Source organism: Euphorbia lathyris, chromosome 6, assembly GCF_963576675.1.
Source record: "Euphorbia lathyris chromosome 6, ddEupLath1.1, whole genome shotgun sequence".
In the NCBI taxonomy this organism is placed as follows: domain Eukaryota; kingdom Viridiplantae; phylum Streptophyta; class Magnoliopsida; order Malpighiales; family Euphorbiaceae; genus Euphorbia; species Euphorbia lathyris.
Genome location: NC_088915.1, coordinates 84,614,105 through 84,636,916, shown reverse-complemented (window position 1 = coordinate 84,636,916; position 22,812 = coordinate 84,614,105). Strand labels below are relative to the sequence as shown.

The following is a 22,812-nucleotide window of genomic DNA, read 5'->3' as shown; positions in this document are numbered from 1 at the left end:
TCGTTAGAGACCTCGCGGACATAATCGTCGTCAAACGGCGCGAAGTCGAGGTCTGACATGATCGATAAAAGGAAAACAGAAGCAAAAAGCCGAACAAGGAACAAATGTGAAAAGAAAAACTTACATGAAAAAGACAACACAGTGAAGTGACAGGATTAAGAGGTCAACGCCGGAAAAGAAGTAACGGAATTAAAAGATCGACGCCGGAGAAAACGAAAGAGGAGAAATGCATAAATTCAAAACTTTGAAATAATCGGACAAAGACGAAGCGTCCCCTATAAAAAGACCCTAAAAGGGCTCTTGCTAGACCAAGGGGGAGGCATGTGATAACCCGCGAAGCCCAAAACGGGTTATATTCATTTCGCAAGCCCAGCCCATATTAAAGCCCCATGGGCTAAGATTGGACGGGACCCGAATGAAGGAAGCGGGCGCAGCGAGTAAACCGCCCCGAATTCCTAAACGGAGCGTCAAGACTCCCACTCAGAACCACGTTCGTTGCCATGAAAGCCACGAAAGGGACATGGCCTAAAAAGGGGTAACCGCCCTCAGAACGTGGCCCACTAAGGAGTAACCGCCCTCGGCGGTTACCCAAAAAAGCACCTATAAAAGGCCTTAAGAATAAGGAGGGAGGTACGTTCACATTTTTCCCCGCAATACTATTGTCAAATTACCAACCTTCTTATAAAAACTGACTTGATCGTCGGAGAGTTTTTCCGGAGATCCTGTCTCTGGTTTTGTTTTGCAGGTAACTCCGGCAAAGAATATCAAAGCGGATCCAGCAAGTTATCAAGTTTAAAAGCCTATAATAGTACCATACATTACTATAATTGGGCCTCTTTTATCCATGGACCCTGGACAGGTGTCCCTCCTGCCCATGGTCAGGGACGAGTCTGGTAAAATTAAATGACTTTTAGGTTAAGTTTTAAAGTTTAATGAATACTAGTTTTTGACCCGTGCGATGTACGGATTCATCTTAATATATAAATATTAACAAAAATATAATTAATAATTACAATTAATGATATAAAAAAGGAGGAAGTGACACCTCAGCTCCATCGTTACTGTTTTATATTATATATAGATACCGTTAAGTCATTGGTGTAATTTACCGGAAAATTCTTTTATTTGTTATTTTTAGACTTTTCTCACTCCTACCCTTCTAGATGATGACATAAAAGAAAGAAAATATTCTATTATATATATATATATATATAGATTGAACTCAAAATTAAGTTTATCAGAGATTCACAATTGATTCTACTCCACAAATGGATCTTTCAATCTCAATTATCTTCTTCATCTTCTTCGTTCTGATTCTTCCTCTCTACTTTCTTCTAAAAACCAAATCTTCCAAAAATGTCCCTCCAGGATCCTTAGGATTCCCCATCATAGGCCAGACCCTGAGCTTCCTGCAAGCCATGAAAACAAACACAGCAGAATCATGGCTTCAGGAAAGGGTCAGAAAACACGGTTCCGTCTCGAAAATGAACGTTTTCGGGGTGCGGACGGTGTTCCTCCACGGCCAGGCAGCTAACAAGTTCATATACACATGTGATCACACCGTTCTTAACAATGAACAACCTTCTTCTGTGAGAAGGATTATGGGTGAGAGGAATATTATGGAACTTAGTGGACATGAACATAAGAGAGTTAGAGGTGCTCTTGTTTCTTTTCTTAAACCTGATGTGTTGAAACAATATGTTGGAAGGATGGATGAAGGGATTAGGAGGGAAATCGGAATTCATTGGCATGGCAACCAAAAGATTTCGGTATGTGTTTTCATTCTCGTTTGACACGATTATCATTTTCGCGTTATATATAATTAAGCAATAAGGCGCAAAAACGTTATGAACGTTCATAATTAATATCAATTTTATCCATGATATTTAAAATCGTGCAATTTTATGCGTCATTTTATCACTCGTTAGTAACAGATCACAAATATATAAATAGAAATGAAAAAATTATACTATATTTTGTATGAGTTGGACAAAAAAAAATCAAATATTTCATCGAATTTAAAAATATTTATCTACAATTATATTATTATTAAGTCACAAAAAATGTTAAATTTTTTTTAGCACCGATTAGTATTCAACTGGTGTAAAATAAGAAATAAAATATCTATATTTTAAAAACAACGTTTCAAATTGATCCAATTTGTCAATTGTAGGGGTAAAATTGTTATTGACGGTTAAAGTTAAAGGTAAAATTACATCATTTTAGACGTTATGGGTAAATTGCTATCATGTGGAATATATACATCACATAACACGTTTATGATATATATGATGATCTGTTTGACACTATCACTAATTTTGTAAGGGTGCACATGGACGGCTTTAGTGAGTCTATTAACCAAAAATTTATTGATTTATTAAGTAGTCTATAAAATCAAATAATTTAGGGTTAAATGTATTAAAATATGTCTATGATTTTTGGGGAAGTATCAATTTAGGCTCCACGTACGAAATAGCACCAATATATACTAAACGTTTAAAAAAATGTATCAATTTAGGGCTCGATAACGGATTGGGCACGTCATTCCTATTACCCGTTAAGTTCTGATTTCTTCCTCTACGTACAATTGACAGAACTTAACGGAGTAATATCAATGACGTGTCTCGTTCCGTTATCGAGGTCTAAATTGGTACCTTTTTTAAACACTAAACCTATGTTGGTGTATTTTATACGTTGAGTCTAAATTGATACTTCCCCAAAACTATAAGCTTATTTTGATACCTTATCCGAATAATTTATTAACTAGTCTATAAAATCAAATTCAAAGAAACAGTGATAAAGGGTCAATTTTGCTCCTTAAGATTATTGGAAATGTCCAATTTTGTCCTATTGTATAAATAATAGCTCAATTTTACCTTCTTCTTTCACATAATTTACCTTTTGTTGGCATCTATTTGGAAACGGATAAAATTGAAGTAGAGAATAAAATTGAGCTAAACTTTCTACAGTGAGCAAAAAAAATTGGGGCTAGGTAAATTTTATTTTCTCTAATAATCTTAAGAGCAGATTTAATCCTTATTCTATTAAAAAAAAACACACAACAAATAAATTTGAAGTTTTGAAATGTTTTAATTTAAGACCTAAATATAAATACATATAATTTAAGGGCAAAGTTAAAAAAAAAATGATGGTGGTTTGTCCTATTTATAGAGATATGTGGTTTAAAAGTTTGCAAATATATGGTATGTTTTTTTACAAAATAAAATAGATCGGGACTAGTATTGGTTCCGACCATTCAGATGATGTCACGTCAACCTAACTGCTGATGTGGCATCATCTGAGTGGGGAAAATTATTAGAAGCACCCGGTTCTCCATGTCAAATGGAGGACCTTCTATACATCTTTTGACATGTGTAACATGGATCCACTCATATTATAAGAGACCCACTATTTTAATTATTACGTAGGGTCACAACACACATGTCCAAATGTGAATTGGAGGTCCTCCGAATGACATGGAAGACCCGGTGCTTAATATAAGAACTCTCTGAGTGGAGTGGTCAGTACTGATCCCGACTACTCAGATGATAACATGTCAATCCAACTGCTGATGTAGCATCATTTAAGTGGAGTGATCAGTACTGTTCAGTATAATTTTTCACAAGTTTAACCTGTGATTTTGTATACTTGTATTCATACTAATTTTGGACATGTTAACATATTAGGTTATGCCATTTATGAAGACACTCACATTCAAAGTAATGAGCTCACTAATAATTGGATTAGAAGAAGGATCAAGAAGAGATACACTTGGAAAACTCTTCCAACAAATCATGAAAGGAATACTATCCGTACCTATTAATTTGCCCTTCACAAGCTTCAACATTAGCCTCAAAGCAAGAGCAAAAATTAGAACCTTGTTAATGGAACTTATACATGAAAAAAGACTAGCAATGGACCAACAAAAGGCTTCTCCTCAACAAGATCTTCTCACTTGCTTGCTCGCTCTCCGAGACGATGACGGTTTGCCCGTGTTGTCCGACGAGGAAATCATAGATAACGCTATTGCTATTATGATTGCGGGTCATGACACAACCTCCATCCCCCTCACTTTCTTCATCCGGCTACTTGCGACTGATGCTTCGGTTCGTGCCAATGTTCTTCAAGGTATGTTTGGTTCTTAGCTATCGGTTTAAGTTTTTGGATTGAATGGTTGCTTAGTGTGGTATAAAAGCCTCTCGGACTAAAACGTGGAGGTGTTAATAAAATTTGGGGGGGGAAAACGCATTTTGAGATCGCTAATATATTTTATTTTCGTTGATTAAGTTCATGATCTACTAGTAGAAAAATGATCTTTGATGACAGCTTATTGGCAACGATCTCTGTAATAAACCGATGACAATGGTCTTTAGGGTTGATCATTAGAAACGACCGAACAACCTCAAAGATGCCTTATTGACAAGGGTCGTTATATATAACCGACCCTAATAGCCTCTGTAATGCATCCACACAAATTTAAAAATGGTCATTAGGGTCGATCTTTTACTAAGGACCGACCTTAATGACCATATCATTGGCATCAGTTTATCGACCGGCGCTGAGCTTTGGTGTCGTTGGTCTTTGGTGTTAGTTCAATGATATACGCAAATAGCAAAAAATAACCGACACCAAAGACAAGTTTTTCACTAGTGATCTTTCGACATATTGAGCTCTTAATCGATTATAATTGCATACAGTAAGCTTCTGGTGACCAACAGCAAAGTTAGCTTTGTATATGAAGTTGGTTAACATAGAGTTGTTTATTTCATTTGCATTTGAGATTTGCATTTTTAACGAACTGAATAGTTATATTTTTATGTCTGATGTGGTTATGGAGAAATTTTAAAAACCTTATTCGAATTGTAAAAAATATAATTTCAGATTCTAACTGAAATGGATGTTAATTACATCTAACTAATTTAGTACGCATAATCTTGATGTGTGCAATAATAATTGATCGAGAGCTCAATATGTCAAAATGAAAGATTAGAGACTCCATTAACAAAAATTGGAATCATTAGGGGCTTGAAGATGCATTTTTCATAAAATTGTAAACTATTCTCGAACTTTATCTATTCATGTCACATTAGTAATTACTAATTTTTGAGAATACAGAGCAAGAGGAGATAGCTAAGAATAAGGCTCCGGGGGGACTTTTGACATGGGATGACCTCCTGAAAATGAAATATACTTGGAGAGTAGCAACAGAGATTCTCAGGATGACTCCTCCTGTATTAACCACCTATAGAAAAGTCCAGAAAGATTTCGAGTACGAAGGATTCTTGATTCCAAAAGGATGGCAGGTATGAATTTTCAGCTTTTAGTACGGGTAAAATGCATCGACATTAATTAAACTTTGGATTACGTTTCATATAGATCATTGAACATCGTTTTTTTTCAAGAAAATCACAGAAGCTCACATTTGATTTTACTAAAAGCATTTCGGCCAATTTGTGTATACAATTTCACTAGAAAAAAGAAGTTTAGTAACATTTGTGAAACAATCTCCAAACTTCATTAGTCGTGGATGTGGATGTAATTTCAAGCTTTTAGTGTTATACTTCTTGAACAGTCAAATACACTTATATCCGATGACTACGTCTCTACCATTTAAAGATTCTTTATATATCACTCTTGCCAATTGAATGGTCTAGAAAAATGTTTGAATCATGACGACTAGTCGGTTCGTTACCAACTACGCCACAGTCCAATCGGGAAGTCTTGTCAAGTTCATTGGTTGTACTTGTGACAGGAATGGTCTATAGGACACATTTTGCGGTCAAGTTAGTGTTCAGGATGGTAGGATAACAGTATATGAAGAGAGAGAGAGTAAACATAGAGAAAAAGTCTGGATCTTTTATCATGGAGTGGTGTCCCCTTATTTGTAGATATGATTATGGGGCGGTTCAAAGTCCATAATACCCTGACTTAAGAGAGGATGCGGTCGCCAGCCTTGAGTGCATGTGACAGCGTGCGTAGCTGGATTTTGTTAGTGAACCTAATTCCTTACTAGGGCACTGTTTATGGGCCTTCGAGCCCAAATGCTTCATCATCATTTAAACAAAGGAGAAGCCATAACAAGATTTATGTAGGTGAAACACTAGCTATAGTTGTAGAAACACTAGTTATTCACAAGTTCGATTACCGTCTGTACATTTAACCGTAACTTTAACTGGATTTACCTGAATTTTTTTTTCTTATTAATTCAGGTAATGTGGGCTGGAAGCATGACTCATATGGATGATAAAATATTTCCAAATGCATCAAAGTTTGATCCTGCACATTTTGAGAAATTATCAATACCTCCCTATAGTTTCATTGCATTCGGAGGAGGAGCCAGAATTTGCCCTGGACTTGAATTTGCAAAGATTGAAACTTTAATTACAATCCATAACCTTATCACTCAGTTCAATTGGAAGCTTTCTTCTCCGGATATGTCATTCTTCAGAGATCCATTGCCAAGTTTCAAAAATGGTTTAGAGATACTAATTGAGCCAAAAATGTCTATTAATTAATTACAACTAAATCTCTGAATAAAATCAGTTGAGATATTTTTAGATACGAAATAAAAGATTTTATGTATTCTTTTTAAGAAAAAAACGTCGACAGCAGGGTTTGAACCTGCGCGGGCGAAGCCCAACAGATTTCGAATCTGTCTCCTTAACCACTCGGACATATCAACTAATTATATGGATAAAAAAAAAAGTCAATAATATAGTAAATTTTATTCAAGTTTATTATTTCAATTTTTTTGAAATTTAATGTTACAGTAATATAAAATATAAAAATTTACATAGATCCGCACCATTTAAGAAATTTTGTAATTATTGCCCATTGTTTTTCTTTCTTTCACGTAATGATCCAACTTTTGATTTGAAGCTTTCTTTATTCATCATCTCCAAATTTGACCAAATTCATATATCTCAACTCAACTCATAATTAGTTTTTTCTTTTTAAAAAATAAAATAATAACTTAATAATTTCTGGGAAATTAGCTGAATATTTCATTGACCAATGGTCATTTTTTAATCGAAAGCTGGTTAGCGAGGAAGGGTCAAATACGGACATCCCAGCTATGCTGGCACTCCCGAACCGAACACCAAAGCCCCCGAACCGATATTATTAAAAAGAATAGAAAAGAGTTCCGAATACAAATGAATGATAGAATAAAATAAAATAAAATATAGCCAAAAATCATAAAAAAAACGATAAAAACCTCGTCCTCCAATGTCATGAAAATAGGCCGAACTACAGAAGTCTGGAATATCGCTCCACCAATGGTCATGAAACCCTAGCACAAGCAAAGAAAGTATGGATAAATTACATAAATTGTTGTCCTATTTCACAATTTAGTATACATCTTTCAATTTTACACATGATACTGTACAACCTAATATGGTATTGAGTTATTTGGGCTTTTGCCAAAAAGCCCTATCATGACCCGAAGACCTCATATGGGCCTTGGCCCATTCAGACCTGTTACGATCGTTAGTCTTGGCTTGACCAAAATCAAGGCTTCGGGCACCTTGAGTAACTGAAGGCTGTTTTCGGAGGGGTGTTTGGAAACACGTGGACCAATCGGCATGCTGGATTCCAAACACATGCTCCTCATTTTTAGAAATACATTGGCACGGAAAGATAGGGCCCAAAGACCTATCACGACCTACCATGTGTCTAAATGCATCTCAATTTATCTATAAATAGTAGATGTATTCTGGGTTCTCATGTATCTTAACTCTACTTCTTAGAATTGCATTTCTCTAATTACATTAGCTTGATATTATCCACAGTACCACTGACTTTAGCATCGCAGAGAGTTCGCTGGAACTCCGGTACCTTTTCTGACGTCTATTGTGGTTTCAGGTGACCGGAAGATCAGTCAATGATCATTCATTAAGAAATACGATAACACAACCTTTTGGTGACTTACTAAAGTGTACAACTGACTAATTAGATAGGTAGAGTCTTGATATGTGCGATTATAATTGATCGAGAGGTCAATGTATTAAAATGAAAGATTAGAGACTTCATTAACAAAATTGGAAACATTAGGGGCTTAAAGATACTTTTTCATAAAATCTTAAACTATTCTTAGTCTTTATCTAGCATGTTACATTAGTAATTACTAATTTTTGAGGATGCAGGTAGCTAAGAATAAGGCTCCGAAAGAGCTTTTGACATGGGATGATCTTATAAAAAAATGAAATATATTTAGAGAGTAGCAACAGAGACTCTAAGGATAACTCCCCCTTGTATTAACCACCTACAAAAAAGTCCTAAAAGATTTCGAGTGCGAAAGATTCTTGATTTCAAAAGGATGGCAGGTATGAATTTTCAGCTTTTAGTACGAGTAAAATTCATCAACATTTCATTTCATAGAAAAACATTGAACATCATTTTCTTTCAAGAACATTAGTGAACTTCACATTTGATTTTACTAACATCATTTTGGCTAATTTGTGTGCACACTTTCATGAGGATATTGACGTGGCACTAAAGATGCTAACTATATGTCAACTAAGCATCTTACAAGAGTTTTATGATTGACTTGGTAGAACATGGTAGCCAAGTGTCATTGTCCAATTGTGGTGCTTATATTATTATATAATCAATTGTTTTTTATGCTATATACGTTAATGTTCCTAAAAGTTGTTATACACAAATCAACCGAAATAACTTTATTGAAATCGAATGTAAAGTTTAGCGATGTTATCAAAAGAAAAAAGAAGTTTACTAACATTTGTGAAACAATCTCCAAACTTCATTACCTATGGATGCAATTTCCAGCTTTTAGTGTTATACTTCTTTAACAGTCAAATACATTTATGTACATTATGGTCATCGAACTTCCAATCACAAAAAATTACCATTATTAAAAAACTAATTATTACAAGTCTATAAAGGTGTGCACAATGGTACGGAAGTGACCCTCGTACCCTATATAGATTCGATATCCCATTACCGTTGGAGTCCATAGATTGAGCAATATATAAACTCTCTCGTAAATCTCTATGTAATCTTAAGCTCTCTTTTTTACCTTGGTTGAATATTTTCCTCCCACCCTTAAACTTTTCCTTAAAAAATTATTGTATAAAAAAAGTCACTATATATAACGGTGAATGAGCAAATTCACTTGCTCATTAAGATGCATGTGAAAATTTCCGATATATTACAATGTTATAAACACAGAAGTCCTAGTAAATATAAGTCATCAACTTACGATGATTACATCTCTACCATTTAAACACTGCCTATATATCACAATGGCCAATTGAATGGTCTAATAAAATGTTTGAATCGTGACGACTAGACAGTTCGCCACTAACTACGTCGCAATCCACTAAACCTTATCATTTGATGAGAAGTTAGAATTTGGAAGTCCTGTCGAGTCCACCGGTTGTACTTGTGCTAACAGTGGTCCATGGAATACACTCTGACGGTTACGTTAGTGTCCAATGATGGTTGGATAACAGTATGTAGAGAGAGTAAATGGAGAGAAAAAGTTTGGATCCTTTACCATGGGGTGGTGTCCCTTATTTGTAGATATGGCCCATAGGGTGATGTAAAGTCCGTAATACCCTGGCTTGAGAGAGGATACGGTCTCCAGCCCAGAGTGCATGTGACAACGAGGGGTGGCTGGAATTTGTTAGTGGCCATGATTCCCTACTAGTGCATCCTTTACGGGCCTTCGAGCCCAAATAGTTCATCTTCGTTTAAAGGAACGAGAAGTCATAACAAGATGATGAAACATTAGCTATAGTTATCATTATACCTCGAACCGGACTCATATGGATGATAAAATATTTCCAAATGCATCAAAGTTTGATCTTGCATATTTTGAGAATTTATCAATACCTCCCTATAGTTTCATTCCATTCGGAGGAGTCCGAATTTGCCTTGGACTTGAATTTGCAAAGATTGAAACTTTAATTACAATTCATATTCTTATCACTCAGTTCAATAGGAAGCTTTCTTCTCCCGATATATCATTCTCCAAAGATACATAGATATTTTTATATAGTAAATTAAAAAAAATTATGTAATTTTATTTTTGAAGAAAAAAAACGTCAACAGCAGGGTTCAAACCTGCGCGGGCGAAACCCAACAGATTTCAAGTCTGTCTCCTTAACCACTCGGACATATTGACTAATGATGGAGATAAAAGAAGAAAGTTGATAACTTGTGAAAAATCTTCTGGTCAGAACACTTTTCTATGGGAAACTGTTGGGATCGATGGGGGACACTTTGATACGAAAGTGGGTAATAATTCTAAGAATGTGTGTACCTTCAATACCTCAGAGTGGGGTATTTATATTAGATTTTGTAACCATTTAGGTGGTATTTCGAACAGTATTAGATTTTTAATGTATTAATGATAAATTCTTGAGGTTCGACATTAAGGCCTTTAATGAACTGTTTTAATGCTACTGATCATAATTGTTTCCTGGGAAAACGGCTCAGTGGTAACAAGGGTATATCTGCCTTGGATGGCGGACGTTGGTGTCTTTTAGCGTGTCGAACCTTCGTGGCGTATCCACGTGGCAAGGTTCCATTTTGGAGTTTCTTCCGGCGTACGCCAAATCTTTGATCCAACGAATATTGCCATGCGGCTGTGCTTTTATCTATAGATTTTTATAATTTTACCCCAGGAATAATATCCGATGTTATCAAAAGTCAATAATATAGAAAAAATTATTCAAATTATTATTTTATTAAAATTTTATTGATTTGTAGTGATATAAAATTTAAAATTTTTTTATGTTTAAAAATAATGTTTAATTCTTATTTTTACTATATGTCAAATAGTTATATCGTTTAATACTTTCATTATTTACAATATTCAACATTTAAAAAAATTATGCATTTTTTATTTTTTGAAGAAAAAAACGTCAACAGCAAGGTTCAAGCTTGTGCAGGCGAAGCCCAACAGATTTCAAGTCTGGCTCCTTAACCACTCGGGCATATTGACTAATGATGGAGATAAAAGAAGACAGTTGATAACTTGTGAAAAATCTTCTGGTCTGAACACTTCCTTGTAAGGTGTCGTTGGGATCGACGGGGACACTCCGATGTCAAAGTCAATAATAATTCTAAGAATAAACTATAAGCACTATAGTAAGGAATCAGTATGTGTACCTTGAATATCTCAGAGTGGGGGTATTTATATTAGATTCTGTAACCATCTAGGTGGTATTTCGAACAGTCTTGGATTTAATGCATTTTAATGTATTAATTATACATTCTTGAGGTTTGACCATTAAGGCCTTTAATGAACTGTTTTAATGCTACTGATCATAACAGTTTCTGGGAAAACGGCTCAGTGGTAACGAAGGCGTATCTGCCTTGGATGGCGGACGTTGGTGTCTTTTAGCGTGTCGAACCTACATGGGGTATCCACGTGGCAAGGTCCCATTTTGGAGTTTCTTCTAGCGTACACCATATCTTTGATCCATCGGATATTGCCATGCGGTTGTACTTTGTGCCAATAGATCCTTTTATTTATGGATTTTTATAATTTTACTCTAGGGATAATATTAGGATGTTATCATAATATAGAAAAAATTATTCAAATTATTATTTATTAATATTTTATCGATTTTTATTGATTTGTAGTGATATAAAATTTAATTTTTTTTATGTTTAAAAATAATGTTTAATTCTTATTTTTATTATATGTCAAATAGTTACATCGTTTAATACTTTCATTTTTTACAATATTCAACATTTAAAAAAAAATATGCAATTTTTTTTTGAAGAAAAAAACGTCAACAGCAGGGTTCGAACCTGCGCGGGCGAAGCCCAACAGATTTCAAGTCTGTCTCCTTAACCACTCGGACATATTGACTAATGATGGAGATAAAAGAAGAAAGTTGATAACTTGTGAAAAATCTTCTGGCCAGAACACTTCCTTGTGAGGTGTCGTTGGAATCGACGGGGGGACATTCTGATGTCAAAGTCGGTAATAATTCTAAGAATAAACTGTAAGCACTACAGTAAGAAATCAGTATGTATACCTTTAATACCTCAGAGTGGGGGTATTTATATTAGATTCTGTAACCATCTAGGTGGTATTTCGAACAGTCTTGGATTTAATGTCGTTCGACCATTAAAGCCTTTAATGAATTGTTTTAATGCTACTGATCATAACAGTTTCTTGGGAAAATAGCTCAGTGGTAACAAGAGTGTATCTGCCTTGGATGGCGGACGTTGGTGTCTTTTAGCGTGTCGAACCTTTGCGGCGTATCCACGTGGCAATGTCCCCTTTTGGAGTTTCTTCAAGCATACGCCATATTTTTTATCCATCGGATATTGCCACGCGGCTGTACTTTGTGCCAATAGATCCTTTTATTTATGAATTTTTATGATTTTACCCCAAGGATAATATTCAGATGTTATCAAAATTCAATAATATAGAAAAAAATTATTCAAATTATTATTTTATTAATATTTTATCTTAACTTTATTGATTTGTAGTAATATAAAATTTAAAATTTTTTATGTTTAAAAATAATGTTTAATTCTTATTTTTACTCTATGTCAAATAGTTATATCGTTTAATACTTTTAATTATTTATAATATTTTCATTATTTATAATATTCAACATTTAAAAAAATTATGCATTTTTTTTTGAAGAAAAAAATGTCAACAGCAGGGTTCAAACCTGCGCGGGCGAAGCCCAACAGATTTCAAGTCTGTCTCCTTAACCACTCGGACATATTGACTAATGATGGAGATAAAAGAAGAAAGTTGATAACTTGTGAAATAATTTCTGGTTAGAACACTTCTCCGTGAGGTGCTGTTGAGATCGACGGGGACACTCTGATGCCAAACTCAGTAATAATTCTAAAAATAAACAGTAAGGACTATATTAAGGAATCAGTATGTGTACATTGAATACCTCAGAGTGGGGGTATTTATATTAGATTCTATAACCATCTAGGTGGTATTTCGAACAGTCTTGGATTTAATGCCTTTTAATGTATTAATTATACATTCTTCATGTTCGACCATTAAAGCCTTTAATGAACTGTTTTAATGCTACTGATCATAGTAGTTTCCAGGGAAAAACGGCTCAGTGGTAACAAGGACATATTTGCCTTAGATGGTGGACATTGGTGTCTTTTAGCGTGTCGAACCTTCATGGCATATCCACGTGGCAAGGTCCCCTTTTGGAGTTTCTTCTGGCGTACGCCATCTCTTTGATCGAGCGGATATTGCCATGCGATTGTGCTTTGTGCCAATGGATTCTTTTATTTATGGATTTTTATGATTTTGTCCTAGGGATAATATTCGGATATTATCAAAAGTCAATAATATAGAAAAATTTATTCAAATTATTATTTTATTAATATTTTATCTTATTCTTATTAATTTGTAGTAATATAAAATTTAAAATTTTTTATGTTTAAAGATAATGTTTAATTCTTATTTTTATTATATGTCAAATAGTTATATCGTTTAATACTTTTATTATTTATAATGTTTTCATTATTTACAATATTTAACATTTAAAAAAATTATGCAGTTTTTTTTTTAAAAACGTCAACAGCAGGGTTCGAACCTGCGCAGGCGAAGCCCAACAGATTTCAAGTCTGTCTCCTTAACCACTCGGACATATTGACTAATGATGAAGATAAAAGAAGAAAATTGATAACTTGTGAAACATCTTCTAGTCAGAACACTTCCCTATGAGATGTCGTTGGGATCGACGGGGGACACTCCAATACCAAAGTCGGTAATAATTCTAAGAATAAACTATAAGCACTATAGTAAGAAATCAGTATGTGTACCTCCAATACCTCAGAGTTGGGGTATTTATATTAGATTCCGTAACCATTTAGGTGGTATTTTGAACAGTCTTGGATTTAATGCCTTTTAACGTATTAATTATACATTCTTCAGGTTCGACCATTAAGGCCTTTAATGAACTATTTTAATGCTACTGATCATAACAGTTTCCTAGGAAAACGGCTCAGTGGTAACAAGGCCATATCTGCCTTAGATGGCGGATGTTGGTATCTTTTAGCGTGTCGAACCTTCATGGCGTATCCACCTGACAAAATCCCCTTTTGGAGTTTCTTCTGGCATATGCCATATTTTTTATCCATCGGATATTGCCACGCGGTTGTGCTTTATGCCAATAGATCCTTTTATTTATGGATTTTTATGATTTTACCTCAAGGATAATATCCCGATGTTATCAAAAGTCAATATATGGAAAAAATTTATTCAAATTATTATTTTATTAATATTTTATCTGATTTTTATTGATTTGTAGTAATATAAAATTTAAAATTTTTTATGTTTAAAAATAATGTTTAATTCTTATTTTTACTCTATGTCAAATAGTTATATCGTTTAATACTTTTAATTATTTATAATTTTTTCATTATTTACAATATTCAACATTTAAAAATTATGCAATTTTTTTTTTTTTTGAAGCAAAAAACGTCAACAGCAGGGTTCGAACCTGCGCGGGCGAAGCCCAACAGATTTCAAGTCTATCTCCTTAACCACTCGGACATATTGACTAATGATGGAGATAAAAGAAGAAAATTGATAACTTGTGAAACAATTTCTGGTCAGAACACTTCTCTGTGAGGTGCTGTTGGGATCGACGGGGACACTCCGATGCCAAACTCAGTAATAATTCTAAAAATAAACTGTAAAGTCTATATTAAGGAATCAGTATGTGTACCTTGAATACCTTAGAGTGGAGGTATTTATATTAGATTCTATAACCATCTAGGTGGTATTTCGAACAGTCTTGGATTTAATGCCTTTTAATGTATTAATTATACATTCTTTAGGTTCGACCATCAAAGCCTTTAATGAACTGTTTTAATGCTACTGATCATAGAAGTTTCCAGGGAAAAACGGCTCAGTGGTAACAAGGACATATTTGCCTTAGATGGTGGACATTAGTTTCTTTTAGCGTGTCGAACCTTCGTGGCGTATCCATGTGGCAAGGTCCCATTTTGGAGTTTCTTCTGGCGTACGCCATATCTTTGATCCAGCGGATATCGCCATGCGACTGTGCTTTGTGCCAATGGATTCTTTATTTATGGATTTTTATGATTTTGTCCGAGGGATAATATTCGGATATTATCAAAAGTCAATAATGTAGAAACATTTATTCAAATAATTATGGCTTGAAGCACTTTTTGGCCCCTGATCTATCCAAAATTTGTGTATTTGGCCCCTAATCTATTATTTGGTCACATTTGGCCCCTGACCTATCAAATTAGATAAAATTCAACCCATATTGAATAGAAAATTAACTTTGTTAAAAAATTAACAGCGGTCACCAATATAAAAACGACACATGACACATGAATAAATTTAATATTATATGTCAAATAGTTATATCGTTAATACTTTTATTATTTATAATATTTTCATTATTTACAATATTCAACATTTAAAAAAATTATGCAGTTTTTTTTTTAAAAAACGTCAACAGCAGGGTTCGAACCTGCGCGAGCGAAGCCCAACAGATTTCAAGTCTATCTCCTTAACCACTCGGACATATTGACTAATGATGAAGATAAAAGAAGAAAATTGATAACTTGTGAAAAATCTTCTGGTCAAAACACTTCCCTGTGAGGTTCCGTTGGGATCGACGGGGGACACTCCAATACCAAAGTCGGTAATAATTCTAAGAATAAACTATAAGCACTATAGTAAGAAATCAGTATGTGTACCTCCAATACCTCAGAGTGGGGGTATTTATATTAGATTCCGTAACCATTTAGGTGATATTTCGAACAGTCTTGGAATTAATGCTTTTTAATGTATTAATTATACATTCTTTAGGTTCGACCATTAAGGCCTTTAATGACCTATTTTAATGCTACTGATCATAACAGTTTCCTGGGAAATGGCTTAGTGGTAACAAGGCCATATCTTCCTTGGATGGCGGACGTTGATATCTTTTAGCGTGTCGAACCTTCATAGCGTATCCACGTGACAAAATCCCCTTTTGGAGTTTCTTCTAGCGTACACCATATTTTTTATCCATCGAATATTGCCACGCGGCTATGCTTTGTGCCAATAGATCTTTTTATTTATAGATATTTATGATTTTACCCCAAGGATAATATTCAAATGTTATCAAAAGTCAATAATATAGAAAAAATTTATTCAAATTATTGTTTTATTAATATTTTATCTGAGTTTTATTGATTTGTAGTAATATAAAATTTAAAAAATTTTATGTTTAAAAATAATGTTTAATTCTTATTTTTACTCTAAGTCAAATAGTTATATCGTTTAATACTCATAATTATTTATAATATTTTCATTATTTACAATATTCAACATTTTAAAAAATTATGCATTTTTTTTGAAGAAAAAAAACGTCAAACAACAGGGTTCGAACCTGCGCGGGCGAAGCCCAACAGATTTCAAGTCTGTCTCCTTAACCACTCGGACATATTGACTAATGATGGAGATAAAAGAAGAAAGTTGATAATTTGTGAAACAATTTCTGGTCAGAACACTTCCTTGTGAGGTGCTGTTGGGATCGTGGGGACACTCCGATGCCAAACTCAGTAATAATTCTAAAAATAAATTGTAAGGACTATATTAAGGAATCAATATGTGTACCTTGAATACCTCAGAGTGGAGGTATTTATATTAGATTCTGTAACCATATAGGTGGTATTTCGAACAGTCTTGGATTTAATGCCTTTTAATGTATTAATTATACATTCTTCAGGTCCGACCATTAAAGCCTTTAATGAACTGTTTTAATGCTACTGGTCATAGCAGTTTCCAGGGAAAACGGTCCAGTGGTAACAAGGACATATTTACCTTAGATGGTGGACATTGGTGTCTTTTAGCGTGTCGAACCTTCATGGCGTATCCATGTGGCAAGGTTCCCTTTTGGAGTTTCTTCTGGCGTACGACATATCTTTGATCTAGCAGATATTGCCACGCGACTGTGCTTTGTGCCAATGGATTCTTTTATTTATGGATTTTTTTGATTTTAGTGATAATATTAGGATGTTATCAATAATATAGAAAAAATTATTCAAATTATTATTTTATTAATATTTTATCTGATTTTTATTGATTTGTAGTAATACAAAATTTAAAATTTTTGCATTATTTACAATATTCAACATTTAAAAAAAAATATGCAATTTTTTTAAGAAAAAAACGTCAACAGCAGGGTTTGAACCTGCGCGGGCGAAGCCCAACAGATTTCAAGTCTGTCTCCTTAACCACTCGGACATATTGACTAATGATGGAGATAAAAGAAGAAAGTTGATAACTTATGAAAAAATTTCTGGTCTGAACACTTCTCTGTAAGGTGTCATTGGGACCGACAGGGGACACTCCGATGCCAAAGTTAGTGATAATTCTAAGAATAAACTGTAAGCACTATTGTAAGGAATCAGTATGTGTACCTTGAATACCTCAGAGTGGAGGTATTTATATTAGATTCTGTAACCATCTAGGTGGTATTTTGAACAGTCTTGGATTTCATGTCTTTTAATGTATTAATTATACATTTTTCAGGTGCGACCATTAAGGCCTTTAACGAACTGTTTTAATGCTACTGATCATAACAATTTCCTGAAAAAACGGCTCAGTGGTAACAAAGGCGTATCTGCCTTAGATGGCGGACATTGGTGTCTTTTAGCGTGTCGAACCTTCGTGGCATATCCACGTGTCAATGTCCCCTTTTAGAGTTTCTTCTGGTGTACGCCATATTTTTGATCCAGTAGATATTGCCACGCGGATGTGTTTTGTGCCAATAATACCAATGAGATGAACAGTTGACACTTTGATAAATCAATCTATGCTGTTATCTCAAGTCGGGTCCCAATCCTAAGGAACTCCTTCACCGGATCCATGTAACTGTCTAGATATCTCTATATCTAAAGCTTGTGAAATCAGCTCTCTGTCTCGACATAAAACATTGTTACATGCAAGTCTCAACAGTAATATGTCAACCCCTATAACACATTACTTGACTTGGGTTGATTTTAAGTTTATTGGTCTATTATAAAGTATAGTCTCACTTCATGCTTGTATGAACACTTTATAACTATTTAAATAAACTTAGGATTACTTTCTTTATTAAAGATTAAAGTCTTTTATATATAGTTACAGTTATGATATATATCTGATTAAACCAATGATTAAATAAACAATTTATTCATTAATATTCATATCCTAAAACAATTGTCTTTAGGACACTAAACTCCAACACTTTTTTTTATAAACTATTTTTTAAACTTAAAATTATTTTAAAACAAAGTATTAATATCATTATATACATATGTGATATCTTGTGTAAAGATTCTTGATTGGAGCCCTTCCCTGTGAGGCGCCATTGGGATCGGCCGGCACTCCAATGCCTAAGTCAGTAATATTCTTGAGAGAATAAATTGTAATCACAAAGTAAGGTTAGAATAATGTGTGTACCTTTGATCCCAGGAAGCTGAGGTATTTATATGCAATTCTGTAACAATTGCATTAATCCCCTTTATTGTCCTTGAATGTGGGTTTTGATGTTACTTTAGTTATACTTGATGGTTTAAGTATTAATGGAGTTATTAGTATCATCAATGTCGGAGGTTTCTCCTTGATAATGGTTTAGAGACCTTTGGATGGACCTGTCTCAAGAAACCTCCTTATATTCACCTGGCGGATACTGATCTCTTTATTGATGGCTATTAATTGCCATTTAATTGCATTTATTTCCTTCATGGATGGTTATAAGTGCGCCTTTTGGTATTCTTTAGAACCGTCGAGACGTATGTATGCTCTCCTTGAGAACTATGGCGGGTCTCCATTACTTGCTCTCATTGGGCGTATCTTGCTATGGCGTGTCTCGTCATGGTCCATGTGGCGTGGCATAATGCTAGAGACTCCTTCATTTTTCTTCATTATTTGCATATTCACCCCTGCATTAATCCTGCATTAATTATCATTAATTCTACTTTTATAAGGAATAATTCGGGTTGTTATCAATATGATATATAATTAAAAAATATTAAATATATGTACAAAAAAATTTATCAACCGCGTAACGTACGGGCAGAGTACTGATTCAAACATTTTTTTTTTCTCCTTCCCTTCTTCTTGAATTTCAATTTTTTTTTTATTTTTCCAGAAAAAGAAATGGAAGAAGAATAAAAAAAAAAAAGAAAAGTCAATCAAAAAGTGAAAAAAAAAAATATCCTTGCATTTTAAGAATATTGACACCCTCAAACAACCTAGCAATACAATTAATATGAGATTATCATGTCCTTTATGAAGCCGAATTGATTGGATGAGAAAATTTCAGTGACAATTTTGAAACAAACATTGCTCAAAACAATAGGCTTAAATTGATCAATGGAAAGAGCATCAACTATATTAGGAATAGGACCCTGTTTTTTATCACTTAATTTCAGTAACAATCAGTTCAGTTCAGTTCAGTTCAATTCAGTTCAGTTCAATTCAGTTCAGTTCAGTTCAGCATCCAGTTTCAGTATTCAGTAATTTATCATTATTTATTATATTATAATTATTTATATATAATTTATTATAATTATTATTATTATTTATCTATAATTTATCATTATTTATTATTATTATTATTATTTATAGTTTATCATTATCTATAAATTAGATAAAAGTCAAGAAATGATAGTTTATTAAAATATATATGGTTTAATAAAAATAAATAAAACTAAAATATGCATCCATATTTAAAAATTAGGAATTGCATCCATAGTATGAATTATTTCTCAAATTTATTAAATTTATCAATGTTAGGGATAAAATTCCACCATTTTAGACGTTAGAGGTAAAATTACTCCTGGCCCAAAACGTTATTTTTGCACTTTAACCCTTAATTAAAATAAAAAGTTAAGAGTTTGTATTCATATGAAGATGTATTTAGTTTCATAGGTTTTAAATTATATATAAATTTGTGTTTGTATGTAATTTGTATTTTTAATTTAAATTAGACTTATTTTTATTTAATTTCATAGGCTTTTATCGAGCTAAGATTTTATCAACCCGGGCTTTTATTTGATATTCAATTTAGTTTTATCTTTAATAATATATTTATTTATTATTGATATTATTAAATTTATTAGAACCATTATTATTATTATAAGTTCATTAATGTCCAATATTATCATGAAAATTATTTTAAAGTCTAATATCATCATTATTGTTAAGTTCGGTTAAGTTCGGTAGCATTCAGTTAAGTTCAGTAGCATTCAGTTAAGTTCAGTATTCAGTAGTATTCAGTTAAATTCAGTTCAGTATTCAGTAGTATTCAGTTCAGTTCAGTTCAGTTCAGTTCAATTCAGTTCAGTTCAGCTCAGCTCAATTCAATTCAATTCAGTTCAGTTCAGTTCAATTCAGTTTAGTTCAGTTCAGTTTTTTTCAGCGATAAAGAACAGAGCCTAAGGCCCTGTTCTTTTTGTCTGAAATTAAATTAAATTAAATTAACTTAACTTAACTTAACTGAACTGAATGCTACTGAACTGAACTTAACTTAACTTAACTTAACTACACCAAATAATTAATTGAACTTAACTTAACTTAACTGAACTGAACTGAATGTTGTTGAACTGAACTGAACTGAACTTACTTATGCTGAAATTAAGTCAAAAAGAACAGGGCCTAAGGCCCTGTTCTTTATCATTTAATTTCAGTAACAATCAGTTCAGTTCAGTTCAGTTCAATTCAGTTCAGTTCAGTTCAGTTCAGTTCAGTTCAGTTCAGCATTCAGTTTCAGCATTCAGTTTCGGTATTCAGTAATTTATCATTATTTATTATATTATAATTATTTATATATAATTTATTATTATTATTATTATTTATCTATAATTTATCATTATTTATTATTATTATTATTTATAGTTTATCATTATCTATAAATTAGATAAAAGTAAGAAATGATAGTTTATTAAAGTATATATGGTTTAATAAAAAAAAATAAAACTAAAGTATGCATCCATATTTAAAAATTAGGAATTGCATCCATATTATGAATTATTTCTCAAATTTATCCAATTTATCAATGTTAGGGATAAACTCCGCCTGTGAGGGTCACTTGGTGGCCTTTACAGCCGGTCCCAAGCCCGGACAAAGGAGGAGGGTTGCGGTAGGTTTGTGGCGGCCAGCGTAAAACTTAGCCACATCTTATGACATGAACCATAATATAAATACCGTTGGGGCGTTCCCTACTCAGCGACGCGCTGCACTTCTTAGACCCGGGTGTAGTGATAAATGTGCAAGGGTTGCTAGGTCGTCGCCCCGAAGCGGCGCGCCACCCCAGGACCCGGGGGTGGTGTCAAATATGCAAGGGTTGCGGGTAAATAAGCTAGTCCACGGTAATGGTAGGGTAGGGGTAAGGGTAGTAGGTTACGCTTTGGGACATGGAACATAGGTTCTTTGACAGGAAGATTAGCTGAAATTGTAGATGTTATGAAGAGGAGGAGAATAAATATATTATGCCTACAAGAAACCAAGTGGGTTGGAGCCAAGGCTAGAGAGATAGCTCCTTGGGGTTATAAGCTTTGGTACTCAGGAAAGGATAAGGGTAGAAATGGAGTAGGTATTCTTATTGATAGGGAGTATATTGATGAGGTAGTAGCGGTGTCTAGGAAGAGCGATAGAATTATGAGTGTTAAGCTAGTGATAGGGGATGAGGTTGTGAATGTCATTAGTGCATATGCGCCACAAATAGGATTAGATGTGTCTATAAGACAAGCTTTTTGGGATGACTTAGAGGAAGTGGTGCAACAGGTTCCTAGGGATGAAAAAATGGTACTAGGGGGTGATCTCAATGGACACGTGGGTTCTAGGCGAGATGGGTTTGAGAGTGTTCATGGAGGGTATGGTTTTGGAGATAAGAATGAAGCAGGAAATGATATTTTGGAATTCGCATCAGCCTATGACTTGAGTATCATGAACACATGGTTTATGAAGAGAACATCCCACTTAGTGACTTATCGGAGTGGCGGTAATGCGAGCCAAATTGACTTCTTCTTAGTAAGGAGTGCTTGGAGAAAGAGTTATATTGATTGTAAGGTGATCCCTGGTGAGAGTACGACAACCCAACATAGAGTAGTGGTGCTAGATTTTCGAAGTAGGAAATGTATAAGAAAACAAACACCTCAAGTAGAGACTAAGATTAAGTGGTGGAAATTGCAAGGGGAGAATCAACAAAAATTTGTGGATGAGATGACCAAAAAAGATATTTGGACTTGCAATATGGATTCAGATATAGATTCGATATGGAATAAGATGGAGCATAGTATAAGGGAAGTAGCGAAGGAAGTTCTAGGGGAATCTAAAGGTAGCATGCCACCGGGTAAGGACACATCTTGGTGGACAGAAGAAGTACGACAAGCAGTAAAGAGTAAGAGAGAATCCTATAAACTATTGGGGAAATGTAGGAGTGACGAGAACTACGAAAAATACAAAGAGGCTAAAAGGGAAGTAAAGAAGGTCATACGAGATGCTAGAGCAAAGGTGAATCGGGATCTGTATACAAGATTGGATACGAAAGAAGGGGAAAGAGACATATATAGAATTGCTCGGATGAGAGATAGGAAGACGCGAGATCTCGGAAAAGTTAAATGTGTGAAGGATGTGGACCAGAAAGTCCTAGTTGGAGATAAGGATATCAAGGAACGATGGAGGTCCTATTTTGATGACTTATTTAATGGAGATCGCCAACAAGATGTTGGAGATATAAGTATCCATCACGATATGATAAATCATGAATGCCTGCGGAGAATTCAAAAGGGTGAAGTCAAAATGGCATTAAGTAAGATGAAGTTGAAGAA

General features: G+C 34.0%; 1 protein-coding gene and 9 non-coding genes across 10 annotated transcripts; 1 reads left to right on the top strand and 9 right to left on the bottom strand.

Moving 5' to 3' along the window:
* Positions 1–1,231: 1,231 nt before the first annotated feature.
* LOC136233948 (cytochrome P450 716B1-like) lies at positions 1,232–6,732 on the top strand. Its single transcript, XM_066023683.1, has 4 exons — positions 1,232–1,769; positions 3,687–4,128; positions 5,116–5,303; positions 6,210–6,732. The coding sequence occupies exons 1-4, from the start codon at positions 1,269–1,271 to the stop codon at positions 6,513–6,515; spliced, it is 1,437 nt and encodes a 478-aa protein (XP_065879755.1). The 5' UTR covers positions 1,232–1,268; the 3' UTR covers positions 6,516–6,732.
* Positions 6,601–6,682, bottom strand: TRNAS-CGA (transfer RNA serine (anticodon CGA)). Its single transcript has one exon. It is a non-coding gene; the product is annotated as a tRNA-Ser (tRNA).
* Positions 6,733–10,065: 3,333 nt separating the features above from the next.
* On the bottom strand, positions 10,066–10,147 carry TRNAS-UGA (transfer RNA serine (anticodon UGA)). The gene has a single exon. It is a non-coding gene; the product is annotated as a tRNA-Ser (tRNA).
* Positions 10,148–11,763: 1,616 nt separating this feature from the next.
* TRNAS-UGA (transfer RNA serine (anticodon UGA)) lies at positions 11,764–11,845 on the bottom strand. Its single transcript has one exon. It is a non-coding gene; the product is annotated as a tRNA-Ser (tRNA).
* A 796-nt stretch (positions 11,846–12,641) lies between these two features.
* Positions 12,642–12,723, bottom strand: TRNAS-UGA (transfer RNA serine (anticodon UGA)). The gene has a single exon. It is a non-coding gene; the product is annotated as a tRNA-Ser (tRNA).
* An 818-nt stretch (positions 12,724–13,541) lies between these two features.
* Positions 13,542–13,623, bottom strand: TRNAS-UGA (transfer RNA serine (anticodon UGA)). Its single transcript has one exon. It is a non-coding gene; the product is annotated as a tRNA-Ser (tRNA).
* Positions 13,624–14,450: 827 nt separating this feature from the next.
* On the bottom strand, positions 14,451–14,532 carry TRNAS-UGA (transfer RNA serine (anticodon UGA)). Its single transcript has one exon. It is a non-coding gene; the product is annotated as a tRNA-Ser (tRNA).
* Positions 14,533–15,455: 923 nt separating this feature from the next.
* On the bottom strand, positions 15,456–15,537 carry TRNAS-UGA (transfer RNA serine (anticodon UGA)). Its single transcript has one exon. It is a non-coding gene; the product is annotated as a tRNA-Ser (tRNA).
* An 823-nt stretch (positions 15,538–16,360) lies between these two features.
* On the bottom strand, positions 16,361–16,443 carry TRNAS-UGA (transfer RNA serine (anticodon UGA)). Its single transcript has one exon. It is a non-coding gene; the product is annotated as a tRNA-Ser (tRNA).
* A 722-nt stretch (positions 16,444–17,165) lies between these two features.
* On the bottom strand, positions 17,166–17,247 carry TRNAS-UGA (transfer RNA serine (anticodon UGA)). The gene has a single exon. It is a non-coding gene; the product is annotated as a tRNA-Ser (tRNA).
* Positions 17,248–22,812: the final 5,565 nt, after the last annotated feature.

Bases quoted from the DNA above. Each gene is read 5' to 3' on its own strand.
- LOC136233948 (XM_066023683.1), top strand. From the start codon at position 1,269: ATGGATCTTTCAATCTCAATTATCTTCTTCATCTTCTTCGTTCTGATT. The intron at 1,770-3,686 runs GTATGTGTTTTC...TTAACATATTAG, and splicing joins ATGGCAACCAAAAGATTTCG to GTTATGCCATTTATGAAGAC. The intron at 4,129-5,115 runs GTATGTTTGGTT...TTGAGAATACAG, and splicing joins TCGTGCCAATGTTCTTCAAG to AGCAAGAGGAGATAGCTAAG.